Here is a 15,862-nt window from a genome sequence, read left to right as displayed (position 1 = left end):
AATACATATTTGACTCAAGAAAGATAAAAAGTATAAAAACTTAAAAATACAGACTTTATTCCTAGTCTATCCATTCTTGAGCTAGTCGAGGTTGCATGTGAGTTGTGATCCTAAATATTAATGAGCATGATATGCAATAGATTCAAATAGCATAGTGAAAAATTCAATAATGTTTATTATTATCAAAATCACAATATTTGGGTCCAGATTTACAACATAATTCGTCGCAGTTTTATGGTAGGAATTACATGAATTAATCTTAGAAGAGGGATAAGAAACTTTGACAAGAGAAGTAAATTCAAGCCGCATTACTTTGATGATATTCCACTCATATTTTTCCGGTAAAACTTGTGTCCAAGGATTTCAAAATCAATAAATTCAGGTTTCAGAGAAGAAATGGTAAGAGAGCAGAAAAAGGAGGTTGTCCCAAAGGAATTTGATTTTCTGATGCTCAACTAGATTTAATGTAACTGCTAATGTGCCTCCAATTCATATTCATATTCATATTCATATTCAAGTACTACGTAGCTTTAGTCAGAATAATAAAGATAATGCAGAACTATAGAATACAAGCGTGGTTTGAGCAATGCTATCTGCTGGATACCACAAATTAACTAGTACAGCAGGTTGATCATACTAAACAAATCATTGAAAAGCAAGAAAACAGTCAAGCAAAAAGTAGATTCTTTTCATAACACACTCAAAAATTATGTCCTTCTGAAATTCTCTTCTGCCGCCAAAGTCAGTTAAAATTAGGCCACGCATAAAGAAACTCAATATTAATATGGCATGCATGGAAAAAATGGCATGCTTATCACAAGTACGCCTAATAAAAAAATCATATCTAAGTATCCATATAACAGAATAAAGAATGTGAAGCCCATGACGTATGAGTTTTCATCTCATTTCTATTTCAACTCTACTTTTATGAGTTCTAAGCATTGACGTTCAACAAAATATTGCTAGATAAAAAATAATTTTCTTTAATAGGCTTCAAAAGAGTATGCAGCAACCCCTTTCAAATTAAAGTATTATCTGTATCATGAAAACAAAGTGAAATCTTACAATTATAGGATTCAATAAGGTATCACTTGATGCTCCATATGCAGTTTCAACCATCCATGAGGGAATCATGACGCAGTAACTCCAACCTGTTCTGGAATCATGCGGCCAAATAGTGTTTCTTCCCTCCTGCACAAATAAATGAGACATTTGAGACAAAGCAGGAAAAGTTATACATTGATATTAGAAAACATAAAAATGACTGGGACAAGTTTTACAATAGAATCTAAACAGCCATTCATATAAGAATAGAAAATATTTGGAAGTTAAATAGACTTATTTTACTGCAGTACAGTGACCGAGATAAGATACACCAGTTTAGTGCCAGGGTAAGAACAGAAACTAATGTAGAGCATCAAGTGGATTATCAAAAAAAAATCAAGCTAAAAGAATTACAAGAGACAAAGCCCAACTAGAAACCAAACAAGAGCCCTAATAACAAGAACCCAAAGAAAAGCTCATTTATAAAATATTTAAATACAATTTTTTTCTATTTTCACTTTGGAACATGTTGTGGCCAGCCCTTTAATAAGCCTTGGAATGGAAATTGAGTAACTTCATGTAGTTGGCTCCATTTTTCCAATGTGGCCTTCCACCTCCCTCTTTCCCTTCATCTTCTTTGAAATGAGAGTAGTACAAGAGTCTATATAATGCCTATATAAAAGGCTGGCATGTAATTAAAATTTTGACCCTTTGAATGTTAGAAAAGGAGAAAAAGTTCAAAATAATCGTCTTACTATTACCAAGAGCCTAATTTAGTTCCAAAACTTCACGTTGTCTTAATTTAATCCCTCGACTATTCAAAATTGATCTAAATTTATCCCAAGGATGAAAATAACAATTAAAGTTAGCACCAAAGTTAAATGTGATGGTATTTTAGATAATTCAAGCATATGTGTGTTATATTACTTACGGTGCTCTATTTTCTCATTTCATAAATTATCATAAATATTAAAAAAAAAATTAACCTACAAAATAATAAGGGTGAAAATTAGTAAAAGAATATTTTTTGGTAAGTAAAACCTAAAAGGAAAATCATATAAGCTCCAAAACCATTGTTATAAAAAATATTCTCATTGATTAAAAAAACTATAAAATCCTTATTTAAAAAATAGTTTCATTGGCTATACAACTCCAAATTCCTCTCACACCACTTACTTCATCATCGTTAGAGACAATGTTTTGTCTCTCATACGCCCAAAATCCCATGTGTTGCCCTTCGAGATGTTGATTCACTGCTCAGAATTTGCAGTCTCACACTGTTGATCCGAGATCGTCACAAGCTACTTGTCGATTTTCACTACACACTTCAATGATTCATCGACCTTTGTAGGAACTCCGTAATCCTTTGTTGATTGATCTCACACTCGCACAGGATGGTTACGGAATAAGATGAGATACAACATTATTAAAATAATGTAATTTAAATGTTTGTACTAAAATGTCACTTCTCACATTATGCAAAGTGGGAGAAATGCAAAATATTCTACTAAATTTGAATATTTTATAGTAGAGGGACAAAATTGGATTAATATTCAATAGTCGAAGAACTAAAGTGGGACAATACAAAACTTTGGGATTAAATTTGGCATAGATTGATAGCCGAGATACTATTTTAGGCTTTTTCTCATTAGAAAATGATTAGAGAAGTTCATTCTATTTGCTTAGTGCTTGGCGACCTAACTTGGCCCATTGTTGTTGAAATTGGTTTGTATCTCTTTTTAGCTTTTGTTATTACATGCAACTCCACCAAATCATCCTCACATCTTCCTCAACATCCTAATAACTTCCTAAGACTAGTTTTCACCATTCAAGCCTTCAAAACCACTTGTTGTCAAGGCCAAGTCTTAGTAATAATCTATTTAGCCTTCGTCTCCACAACCTCAAACTCTTAAACCTCACAAAATTCAATCACTACACTAAATCATTAGCTCACATTCTAACCTTATCTTCCATCATCATTTCCCTCCATGTAAATGACTTTAAACACATTCCCAAATGAGATAATTCAAATCAACCCAAATTAACTCAATTTGAGCTATTCGCAGCTTTCACTCTATCATACTCCTCTAAAGATCTCACCTTCAAAGCAAAACTTCAAATCTGCACACATTAAACTAAATATCAATTACCTTTTCTAGCTACCAATCCCACCAAAAGGCCTCCCACCACCATTAAAAATAAGTACATGAAGGTGTCCAGCTAATGATGGTGGGTCGATCAGTTCAATTACATCAGCACCACAACATTTAAATCGTTAGATGCTACTGCACGATGCAATGGAGTTGGCGGTTGACATATAATGTTACCATGACTTGACACTCGTAGAACTTCTTAGCAATATCGATACAATCTCTCACCATCGAAGGCCGGTAATAATCTTTTTTTCTTACCACCATTTTGGGGTCCTAATTAGTGCACACTACAAAGTCCTTCATACGCTTTGGCAACAATATTATCAACCTATTCAGTCCCCAAATATCATAGCCATACTTAATAAAAAGATATGTGATTTATAGCCATTATAGAGGTCATTATTCTTACCCATCTATGATTTATTTCAAAAATAAGGGTGTTCATAAATTATATATTTAGTGTTTATGCTTGGGTATTTGAATCTAGTTCACCATATTGGAAAGAAATAAGTTTAGAGTGAATCTTTAAAAAGAAAAATGAACATAAGATGTTGAGTAAAATTATATTCCAAATTAGAAAACAAACTCCTCCTATCAAAATTCTCCCTAATCAAAAAAGGTTAAGTGATAACTCTTCTAGGGCCAACAGAATTCATCAAGTTGGTGAAAATCATCCTTTAGTTTTAGGAAATTAGTGGTTGACTATAATACTATAAATTATAATCAATGAAATTGATGAGACATTTTTTTTGGCCTATAAACATGCATGTATGGATGTTTGTGATGGTGCATTGACCATCTTTTTCACATGATTGATTGTAAACTCCATTACACTAACTGTCATTTATAATAGCTCTTATCATAGAAGATTGATTTAATTTGATGCAATGATTGCAACTATCATGGGAATAACACCTGTTAATCATGGTATATTATCGAGTATATTGTATGCCTTATACTTAGATATTTGTTCTATAGACAGTTGCTTTACCGATGAGTTTATTTCTTACAAATTCATATTAGCTAATGTTATGATTTTAAGGTTATCAGTTGTGCATCATGGAGATAAGAGTTTCCAGATTCATGCTCTAGGCATCATGGGAAGATGAAGAAGAGTGTACTGTTAGTTAATTGATTTATTAGCACTTTATATTTATTCTTATAAAAAATATAGTATTAGTTAGGTTTCAATTAACTTTTGATGGATAAATTATTTGAATGTCATTGGGTTTAGATGTCCGGTCATGTTTTAGGTGGAAAATTATTATTTTGATGATCTTCCGTTAATTGAATTAACTTAAAAGTTTATGAACTCACCCCTCATGTCAACTTACTATTGAAATCTTCAAAGCCTGGTGAACTAGTTGTGATAATACCGAAAAACAAATGAGGATCTATTTAAGGAAATTATCTTCTGAGTCAGCATACATTATAAAGTATTTGCTTATGGAAACTATGGTAACTTTCTTTTGGCTTCAATTCAATCATTTATTCTCTGGCACTCGCTATTAGATATTTAGATATATGATCAAAGCTATATCAGCAAGGAAAAGAATATTTTTTAATTGAACTGCTTGAAACATTGAGATCTTGGAGTTGAACAGAGAGAATTCAGTTGATAGTGACTTCATCCGAGGGCGATTTTTACCGCAGAAGCAGCATAATAGCACAATCAAAACTCACAGCAAAACTAAAGAATGCATGGGCTGCTGCAAAAACAATTAGAAACATTGCAGCAACCAGCACGCCTAAGCCAGTAATCTTCAGATCTGGGTAGCTACAACCCATCGATGCAACAAATTCAATATCCCTATTCCATCAAAGAAGGATGCCTGCGATGGCAAAATCAAGCAATAACAGACAATCCTAAACCATAACCATCAAGTCTGTCTACTTTCATCTAGGCACCCAAAATCCAATAACTAAAGTCACAAGGAACAAATAGTAACAGTATATCAATTCGGATTAAATTGTCCACAATAAAAACAAGCTAAAGACCGGATTTCTAGAAGATCGCAAATCTAGAACTTACTACAGAAAAGGGTTAGGGAGCAGAATATACCCATTTCCTAGGGGGCGGGCTCCAGTCCATACCGAGGGGGAGCGGTGAGGTACCGTCATGGCGGTGCTTTGGTGGACTGGACCTCGGCATCTCCTCCCCTCCGATTTGCGAGATATACCCGGATGGCGACGTAGAGCGATCAAGACGGCGATATGTATGACGAACGCGTTGGTGGTGGTGGTCGTGGTGGCGATGGCGGAAGCGGTGGCGATGAACGTGCAGAGAAGTTCTCTAGCGAGGGGCAAGACGGTGAAGCGGATCGACTGGTATCGCCGAAGACTAGGATTCCTGTGCCTTCTCGTTCGCGATGGAGTCGTTTTCTTTCTCATGCTTGCGCCTCTCCGGAGTCCGGAGCCAGCCGCACTTGACATGGCAGCGGGTGCATGTCGCACGTGGCCTGATTGGGTTCTCCTACTTTCTTGTCCGTGTAACACGGGAAATTATGAAGGGTGGAATCACCTAAGCTCTAAATCCCGAGGTGTTATTGGGTGCGGAGTGCGGACGTAGCTCTGTGTGTGCAAATAAATTGTTTCGCGCCACGTGGAGCTCACCTTGACCCCACCGACTTGAAGAGAACGTCTGCTCTGTTTACCCGATAACCTGATAACACGAACCATCCGAACTACTTGAAATAATGCGCGGTATCCATATCTTCAAGAACATCCGAAACGACGCTTCCAGCTTTCTTTTTCGGGCGATTTGCTAGACTACAGTCCATCTTCCACAAGGAGAAGTTGCAGGCCATTATTCATCTTCCACACGAACGAAGCAACTTCATCTTCTACGCTAAGCCTCCTGAGCTTCATAGTGGCAATGGGCAAGGTTTGTTTTTCTTGAGTTATATGTATTTTTCGATAATTTTGAGCTTTTAGGGTTTGGTTTGAATGATGTTGAGAATGTCATTTGCCCGTTAAGTTGTGTGACAAAATGTACCGCTCGGTACCGTTGGGTACCGGTGGGTACCGCTGCGTTATCCGAATGTGTACCCAGCGGTTTCTACCAAGTTAAGCTGGGATATTTCTGTAAGCATTCTAAGTTCCATAAGTTATTGTAGATCCAGGTTTTGTTGTTAGAGTTTATTCTTTATTTTACCGCATTCCATAGACTCTCGGCGGTACCGAGTTGTTTTGTATTATTTTTCCTGAACTCGCTCGGTACCACTTGGTACCTCTAGGTACCACTCGGTACCGATAGGTACTGATCGGTTCATAGATGTATCGAAATGGAATTAAATTTATCCTAATCAATAAAGCAGGGATATGTGCCGAAGATTAGCTTCCGTTGCAGAACGTCAACCTTCAGAGAAGTATGTGATCATTTAGTGGAAATATTTGGAGAGAACCTGGTCGAGAGTTTGAAGCAATATAATCTGCATCATTTTCTTTTTATGCCACGTTTAGTACAGAATGTTCCGTTGGTTTACAAGTTGTTGTCCTGCTGGGACAGTAAGAAACAATGCTTTCTCATTAAGAATCAGAAGTTACTATTCACTGCCGATGAAGTAGTTATGATTTTAGGATTACCAAATAGAGGCAACAATTTTGAAATTGGTAGTGCTAGAATAACGGGAAAATCAGCCAATGATATTAGGAAAGTGGTGATTAGTTTAGATGAATCTACGCCAATGCCTGATGTTTTGAAGAAATTCATCATATTTTTGTTGTCAAACCTATTTTTTCCTCTGCACAACTATCGAACACCAGCCTCTATCATCAGTGTGGCTCGAAATGTTGACAAATTTTTATCTTACAATGGGCCGGATTCAATCAGAGAATTCCTTGTTGCTGACTTTAACGCCATTGCAAAAAAGATGAAGAAAGCACAGCCACTCGGTTACTTGAATGGATTTGTTCATATTCTAATTGTGAGTGCAGTGAATTTAAATTGTTTTGTATTAATTGATGATGTTGATTTTTGTTAGATATATTTTAAGTTGATATTCTTATGTATGAGTTCAGATATGGTTTCTAGAACAGTATACAGTCCACGAACCATTGAATTCGAAGTCAAGACCAAGGTTTCTCCGCTGGGGATCCGATGTAGTTTATAACGACGCAGATGCATCTAGTTTATTCGATGGTCTTGAAGCTGGTCATTTATTAACTTCTTTTGATGCTATTACAACTGATGAGAGGGCTTTATTAGCAAATCCTCCCCCACAGACCCCACAGACATCACCTGACAAAGTTCCTAACAAAGAGATCATCTTGCACAAACCTCCTGAACATCTTTCTACACCTCCAACATCACCTACACCCTATAGTCCTCTAAGACAAAACACCCCGCCCCCAAGCCCTGTTCAGCCGCCCCCAAGCCCAATCAGCCCTGGTGGACCAACCACTCAAACACCACCCATGTCACATGGCTAGCAGCAGCAGCAACCTACTTCCCCACCTGAAGGACAGCATGATTATAGAGTTGAATATATACATAAGGTTTTAGATCAAAATAGATTTCTGAGAAGTAGGTTAATTACCTTTGAAACAACAATGCCTCTGAATGAACGTAGAATGGAGGCTCTTAAACATCATATTTTTGATCAGAGGGAGATGAATAAGAGATTGGAAGCAATGGAGCAGTTCTTATCTGAGAACTTCCCTTCATTCAACTCCTCGACTGCAGCTGTGCATGTTCAATCTTCCTCCAGGACTATGACTGATGAAATGAAGAAAGCAGAGTGTGCAGAGGTTATTGCCGAATGTCTGTTTGAAGACACCCAGCCAATTATGGATGATGTTGCCAAACCTGAACCAAGCAGCTCAGGCATAGCCATACGTGTGAGACGTCGGGCTGACCGTAAAGCTAAAAAGGTTAAGACACCATACACCAAGGGTCAATATAAGAGGAAGGTGTTAAAAAAAGCTGCTGCTAGGCCCTTCCCAGCTAAGATTGATCTTACAAATGCTCTGATTGAAGTTGAAAATCAAAAATCACCCGGACTAAGGCCAGCTCCTACCAAAATAGATTATCCTGGGCGACCAATGATAAGTGACGATATGAGGATGTTTATCGACGCTTGCCTTGAGAAATATAGTAATATGTAAGTATGTAACATTGACAATTAGTTGTAAATAATGCTAGGTACCGGTAGGTACATGTTGGTACCGATCGGTACTGGTAAGTCTTGCCAATCTTTGATATCCAAAAACATCTTCCTTTTGCGACCATAAACACGTTCATTTAATAATTGCTTGTACAAATCAATTAAAAACCTATCTTCAGCTGGATCCCACGGGTGATAAAGAATTACATTATCAACATCAGAAGCTCGTCTGACCACATAATCAGAGCTTGTTAATTTTCCTTTACAAGTCAGCTCATGATAGCGCTGCTGCAGGAAATGAACACTGTAGAATTTAAGAACCGACCTGATCTGTTTTCCTCGATAGCAATCTCCTCCCTCCATGCCACTTGAAGCAAACGATCACAACGATCATGCCATGTATGAACACAGCATCTATATATTTCATTCCGTCTAGCTTGCTGTTCAAGTTCATATTCTGCAACAACATCCACGCAGTAATGCATTCTAATTATGCCAAGCTCGACAAATTCCGTGATCGGCATGCCGAGATGAAGTTTGGCATTCGGCCACCGAAGTTTATAAACCATGATAGAACTATAAAAAAAGCTGGTGTAGGCTGATGAGTTGAAGCGAAGCAATCTGGTATAATTGCAACAGAAACTTGACTACTATGTTCCACTGGTGTATGCTGATGAGCTGAAGGTGTCTGTTGTTCCTCAGCTTTCTTTCTCTTCGGCTTTCTTTTTTCCCAATGACTCTTCAACCTTGCATTTGAAACTCCTTTGGGTCTGCGCTTTATGGGGTCCTTTATTTTAGTTCGCATGCTTGAATTCGTAACTAAGTTTGAGTCCTTGCTGGCATTTAATATGAGATCCACATTCTCAGCTATTTCAGACATAGCATCAATCATGTACTGTTCTGCTTCAGTACTCCCTTCCCCTCTAGTGCTAATTTGATATGCAAATCTGGTAAAATAATTTCTGAAAATCATACTTCCTATGCCATCCGAGGGGATTCCGGTAGCTACCATAGATGACAACGGCCTATCAGAGTAAAGGTCCTTTCTTGCTCGACCTGACCATCTCTTGAGTAGATATTTCGGAGGTATATTAATTATATCAATCTGCCTTATCACTCTCAAGCAGTGAGAACATGATCTTAGCGTACGATCTGGGCTGTTTCCCTCTAGTATCCCCATCATGCCGAATTTTCCACAGCTGCATTCGATGCTACCTTCTACATCATCAAAATTAACTGTCTAGTGGCGAGGCTGATCAATGTTCTCAACAGTTTTGACAAAAAAAGTGGATAAGTCAGTTGAGGCATGAGCTATGCACATTCCACCCACACCTTGTAAAAACTCCTCCTCAAAGAAAGAATATAATTTACGCGAATAAAAATGTGCGGCCTACCTAAGAATTGGACTACTCTTCACTAAAGGTACAACATCGGACTGACTACATTTGAAGTCTTCATCCTTTTCATTCCGACGCCATGTCTTCATCACCTTCTCTAGTCCCAAAAAACACTCAGTTATGGTGCTAGTAGGCTTAGAAATTCCGTGACACACATTATTAGTGGATTCACTGCGCTGTGTTGAAAGAATACCAAGGTTAAAACAAGTCTTGTTGTATGCTGTGGACCACTTGTGCCTTATTTTGTAGAGCTCTTTCAACCACTCATGGCTATGAAGGTCCCCTTCATTCAGCATTTCAGTCCATGTACTTTCAAACTCTTCCTCTGAATCACACTTGCTGAAATATTTATAAATCAAACCTCTAACCTTGTTGTTGCTATTGTAACAATGCAACTTGGATGGAAGCTTCTTGGTGATGTGCCATTGGCAAAGCCTATGGCGTGTTTGAGGAAATGCAATTTCTATTGCCCGAGACATTGCCTGATCTTGGTCAGTAAAAATTGTAATGGGATGTTTACCACCCATTACTCTCAAGAATGTTCTAAACAACCATGTAAATGATTCTTCTGTTTCTTCAGACAGAAATGCTACCCCCAAAAGAATATTCTGCCAATGGTTATTAACTCCAACAAAAGGTGCACAAGCTAGCTTGTATTTGTTCAGTCTATATCTGGTATAAAAAATTATAACATCTCCAAAGCAGTCGTAGTCTATTCTTCCCACACCATCAGCCCAAAAAAAATTCATCAATCTATCCTCCTCATCATATTGGACTTCCCACACAAACATGGTATCACTGTTTGCTTGATTTTTAAAAATTTCAATTAGGGAATTGGTATCCCTAGTCTCAATCTTGCATCTTTTGTTTCTTTGAACAAAGTTATATGCATCTCTTCTTAAAAAACCTACATACTCCCTCCCACCAACTTCATCAGCTAAGTATGTGAATGCATCAATGGTTCTAATCCCAGCATCAGTCATAGATTTAAGAACGAATGCTCTCTCTTTGGTAATATTCCTGCATGATCTCAATAAATGTTGATCTTCAGGCCTTGCCAACTCATGGTTGTGGTTCTCAACACATTTATTAACCTTCCATTCCCCATCATGATCAACTAAAAATCTAATCATCACGGGACACCCAGTCCTAGTATTGGATTTCCTGTATTTCGATTTGGCATTCAGGTCAAGGCCCTTTTTAAAACCAGCTTTCGAACATACAAAATCTTTCATATGTATCTTCCTCGAATTAGGCCAGTAACAGTGATGATCTTTGCGAACACTAAAACCAACACTACGCGCGTATCGGCAGTAAATATCATATGCCTCTTTCTCACTATTACAAACAACCTACGAATAACAACCAAAAAGAGTTTAACATTGGAAACACACATAATTTCAAAATAACTTCTGTACCTATCGGTACCTATAAGTACCGACCGATACCTACTGATACCGAGCGGTATCGAACATTTAAAAAAGGTACTAAACGGTACCGCCTGCACACCAATACATATATTCTCACCAATACAAATTTTTTAAAACACTTAACAAGTCACGGCTTTCATATCATATTTACTGATAATATATCAAAATTTGGTTGGGTATTCTGTTGCAAACCATCTCCACCTCTAAGCTGTGACTCTTGCGTAAAATCTTCCATCTCCGACCAGTCGTTCATCTCTTCCGGCACAGTATCCATCTTCAGACCTTACGCCTCGAACCTCAGACCTTACGCTCTTCTCCTGCTTTCTGAGGTTTCAGGTGTTACGAGAAAAAATTTTTAACTGAGGTAAAAAAACCGCGCCAGCAAATATAACCCTAGCTTTAACCGCGCATTTTTTCAAGTAGTTCGGATGGTTCGTGTTATCAGGTTATCGGGTAAACAGAGCACACGTTCTCTTCAAGTCGGTGGGCTCAAGGTGGGCTCCACGTGGCGCGAACCAATTCGTTTGCACACACAGAGCTACGTCCGCACTCCGCACCCAATAAAAGTTCCTAAATCCCAATTTCAATTAAATGAAGACATGCAAATTTTTAATTTGTTTTTTTTTTACTGACCAGACGACCCGGCCCGGACCTGCTTCAGCGATTAAGTTTGGCGCTCATTTTTAAGAAAAAAACTCTAGACCATCTTGTTCAATTTTAAAATCAGCAGACCAAAAATTCATGAGTTTGTAGAGTCGCTTTTCATGGTCAAACAAGAATTACTCTCGTCTCCTTCAGATGCTCTTCATCTTCAAACAAGGATCGGTCTGTCATCAACTTTATGGATTGTTCATTTTCGAAGCATAATTGCTCTCTTTATCCTTTCTAGACGTCATCCAGTAGCCATATTCACAATGTCAGATTTAAGCTGAGAGTGAGCTTGATCAAGATAACATTTTATCAATATATTTTATAAAAGAAGAAATGAACTAGGAAGCTGCATTTTCCCTTTGTCAGGAATTTCTCTATTTAGGGTGTATGAAGGAGAAATTAAGTTTAGGATTTTTTTAACTAATATGTATATTATGTATATGTATAATTTATGTACGGTATGTATTTCTCCAATATTTACATATCATTAGTTTTGCACTTATAAATACTATGTGTGACATTTCTCTATAAATGGTGTATTATGAATGAGAAATAAGGTTTAGAATTTTTTAACGAATGTGTATTGTTGCGGGCTAGAATATACGCGGAGATTGAGTTATAATCTTATGTCTTAGAGTTGCACGGATATACAGCTCACACACAGAAAACACAATATTTTTCTTACATGAAAAACTCGGGAAAGGGAAAAACCACGGGGCCTAACCCAGTTGAAAATGATTCCCACTAGAATTTGAGTAAAGTATAATGGTCTGACTCATCCTTGAAGATGACCAGATTATAAATGTCAACCGAAAGTTTCGTAAAAGTCCAGCGTCACTCCAACGTCAGGTGGTGGTCTGGTAGTGGCACTTCAGAGTCAGGGGGTACTCCATCTTCTGGTGACACTTCGATGTCCTTTGATGGTCTGATAGTGGTTTGACACAACTCCGACATTCCTAGGTGGTCCGGTGGTGGTGCGGAAGAACCCCGGTGTCCCTTGGTGGTCCGGCGGTGGTGCAGCAAAACTCCGACGTTGGTGCGGCAGAACCCCGATGTCCGGAATTGGTGCGGCAGAACCCCGGTGTCCCTTGGTGGTCCGACGAAGGTCGAGGAGGAGCTAAGCGACTGGAGCTTTCTTCCTGCTCTTCCTTCTTCTCTCTTGGCTTCTTCCTCTTCTTCAAGAGGAAATGAGGTTCTATTTATAGAATTCTTGAGTGGCATGGCTTGTAAATAAGTGGAAGGATCAAGGGTAAATTGGGAGTGTTTCGAATGGACGGCCGATCTTGATTCCTACCATCATTTACCGTTTAATGGACCTTTGGTTATCTTAATGATATCAAAATTTGGTGATCTTAGGCTCGTTGGATTTGTCTCGTCGAGCCGCTCGATTCGACTAGAAGCATGTCATGATTAGAGATTGTTTGGTACACAAATTGTGGTTTGATCCTTCCAAAAGTGCTTCGTGTCTTTTATTTGGACTCTTTTGGGCTCGGATTGGGTCGATTTTGGTGTCGTTGGGTTCATGTTTCCAAGACGCTCAGTTTGATTATAAGTTTGCTAAAATCAAAATTCAGATGGTCTCCGATTTAATTTTTGAAGTTTCCAACTTAATTTTGCCTTGAGATTCGTGCTCGATCAAGGTATTTTTTTGATGATATATCAGTTGCCCCCCTATTTTCAAACGTCAAAGCTTGCAGAGTCCGAAAATATATATTTGCATCTTTCTAAGCTACTTATGACTGATAATTATTATTATGATGTCAATCCTAGAATAAATTGGGACTTTTTATATATCAAACATAAGATTTTGTTGGCACTTGTATACATGTTTGCACTTGTACATATGTTTGCAAATACTAAAAATTTATACACAGCTCTATATTTTGTTGGTTGTGTATTATATTCATACTATATTAGTTTTTTGTTCGCACTTGTACACATGTTTTCAAATATATACTCCAAAGACTACTCTCCATTGCAAACCCTCAACATTTGGAGCAAACTATGACTCATATGGGGTAGTCAACAAGGAAGTTGAGGAGGTATTAAAGAAACTAAACATATTTCAATTTCTAAAGTTCCCTACATTTCAGTAGGATGTTCCCCTGATATACATATTGTTATCATTGTGGGATGTGAGCAGGCAAGCCTTCATGATCAAAGGACAAGAGCTACGATTCAATGTTGATGATGTGGTTATACATACTGGATTATCAAATAAAGGTTCAGCTATATGCTGGAAAGCAGAACCACTAACAACATATTCTATAATATATATTAAAAATAAAAAGAAAAGCATCAACAAATCCAAGCAGTTTACCGCTATTGCAAATAAGTACATACTATTTTTGTTATCCAATTTATTCTTTCCCCTTCATAACTACAAAATCCTGAAGAAGCTTATTATTGTTGTCCAGAATATAGTTGAGTTCTTAAGATACAACTAGTAGGGTCATTAGAATTTTTTTAGTTTCTCAATTTGATATGATGGCCATTAGGTTTGCTACGGAGAACCCACTTGGTTATATAAATAGATTTGTACCTTTACTAATGGTGAGTGCTAATAGCATTTAAGTATATCTCTAATTATTACTTCATCTAATGTTACATCTTGATTTTATGAAAAAATATTTTCTACAGCACACATCCATTATTGTACCTAAAATAAATAACTCAATACCATGATTAATTTACTGGGGAAAAAATATTTTTTATACATCCATCCATGTGGTGTCTAAATTATTTAATGAACTAAAGAATATTCAGGTACACATGCTTCCCCATACATAATAGGATAGGTAATTTAATGTGCTCATCTTATACACATCTCTGCCTATATGTTGTACATCGGATATAAATAAACTTATATACAGTTAGTGTACAACTTATACACATGGCGTGTACAATATTTATACACAATGTGTGTCAACTTATACATGTGTATGTATAATGGTACATATAATTTTTTTGTATATACGGCCTATGTACAACTTATACACGAAATGTGTATGACTTATACACAGGACGTATACAAGCTTGTACATAGCATGTGTACAAGCTTGTACATAGTTAACCTGTCTGTAACTTATATACAAGCTGTGTATAAGGGTATTTATAAATTCATATCTCTTCTCATTCATTGATCATTCTTACACTAGTCTCTCTCATTCTCCCCAACAATTCTCATCTTTACTTATGCATTAAAAAATTATTGGAAGCCCAACCTCCACTTATGATGACGCTTGCATCTCAGTGCATACGGAAATGCAGATATTATTTAAATCTATTTTAAATTATATGGATAAACTTGATATGGTAGGGTTGGACGGCTTGAAATAAAGTAATTAGTATTGAAGAGATTTTGTTAGAACATGATGTGTATAAAACTGATAAAATACAACTTTTGGCAAAATCATCTATAAAGAACCATCGTTGTTATCGACAACAATCAAGGTGAAGTGCTAACTGAGGTACCGACTCAACAGGCACTGCTTGAACCTTATGACATATTTTTACTTACAACATATTGTACTTTCTTACATATCTATGAATCATTCCCTAGGTGACAACTGACATCACAAAGGCATAACCTTATGGATAATATCCTAAAATAAAAAAGTTATGATTTAGAAAACTTTACACTCAAGACTAGACAATATGAATATGATCGTGTAATGAAATGAAATGTAAAGAAGAATGTACAAAATAAAACTTTTATTTATTAATGAATTTTAGAGTACAACCCAAGGTTTGTAGGAAATTAAACATGGTTAGGCTCCACCATAATAAATCTAGATTTCTACATCTATGAAATATAGAGATTTAAATGTGATTATTTATTTCTCCTTAGGATCCTTTGACTATTGAATCTTCTATAGAATTCTAAAAGTAACAAGGAAGGAGAATCATTTCCTTCTAGAACATATATATGTATAAATAATCACATTTAAATATTTATAACTCTTGATGCTTTATAACTCGATATAATTATATACAAACTCTAGATTATTTACTTTTATATCTATCTTGATATTTACATAATTTCCTAACAACATTCTATTTTTGCAAGAATATAAAGAACA

The 15,862-nt window shown here is 36.8% G+C and overlaps 2 protein-coding genes across 3 annotated transcripts in view; both read right to left on the bottom strand.

Moving 5' to 3' along the window:
• Positions 1-5,683, bottom strand: part of LOC110107402 (PX domain-containing protein EREL1) — a 37,650-nt gene extending 31,967 nt beyond the window's left edge. The window contains exons 1-2 of one of the 2 annotated variants that reach the window (XM_020837659.2): positions 5,260-5,683; positions 1,066-1,191 (exon numbers count right to left, since the gene is read on the bottom strand). In XM_020837659.2, the coding sequence (XP_020693318.1) occupies positions 1,066-1,191; positions 5,260-5,349 (216 nt within the window). In that variant the 5' untranslated portion in view covers positions 5,350-5,683. The remainder of the gene's footprint in view (positions 1-1,065; positions 1,192-5,259) is intronic. The other variant, XM_020837658.2, reaches the window with a different exon arrangement.
• Positions 5,684-9,692: 4,009 nt separating this feature from the next.
• LOC114580213 (protein FAR1-RELATED SEQUENCE 5-like) lies at positions 9,693-11,403 on the bottom strand. Its single transcript, XM_028697031.1, has 2 exons — positions 11,281-11,403; positions 9,693-11,051 (listed from the first exon to the last, which is right to left on the bottom strand). Exons 1-2 carry the CDS (start codon positions 11,401-11,403, stop codon positions 9,693-9,695), a joined length of 1,482 nt encoding a protein of 493 aa, XP_028552864.1.
• Between the last annotated feature and the right edge of the window lie 4,459 nt (positions 11,404-15,862).

This window comes from Dendrobium catenatum, unplaced genomic scaffold (assembly GCF_001605985.2).
Source record: "Dendrobium catenatum unplaced genomic scaffold, ASM160598v2 fragScaff_scaffold_853, whole genome shotgun sequence".
Lineage (NCBI taxonomy): Eukaryota > Viridiplantae > Streptophyta > Magnoliopsida > Asparagales > Orchidaceae > Dendrobium > Dendrobium catenatum.
Note: the sequence above shows the minus strand (reverse complement) of the source record. Positions and strands in the feature narration are given on the sequence as shown.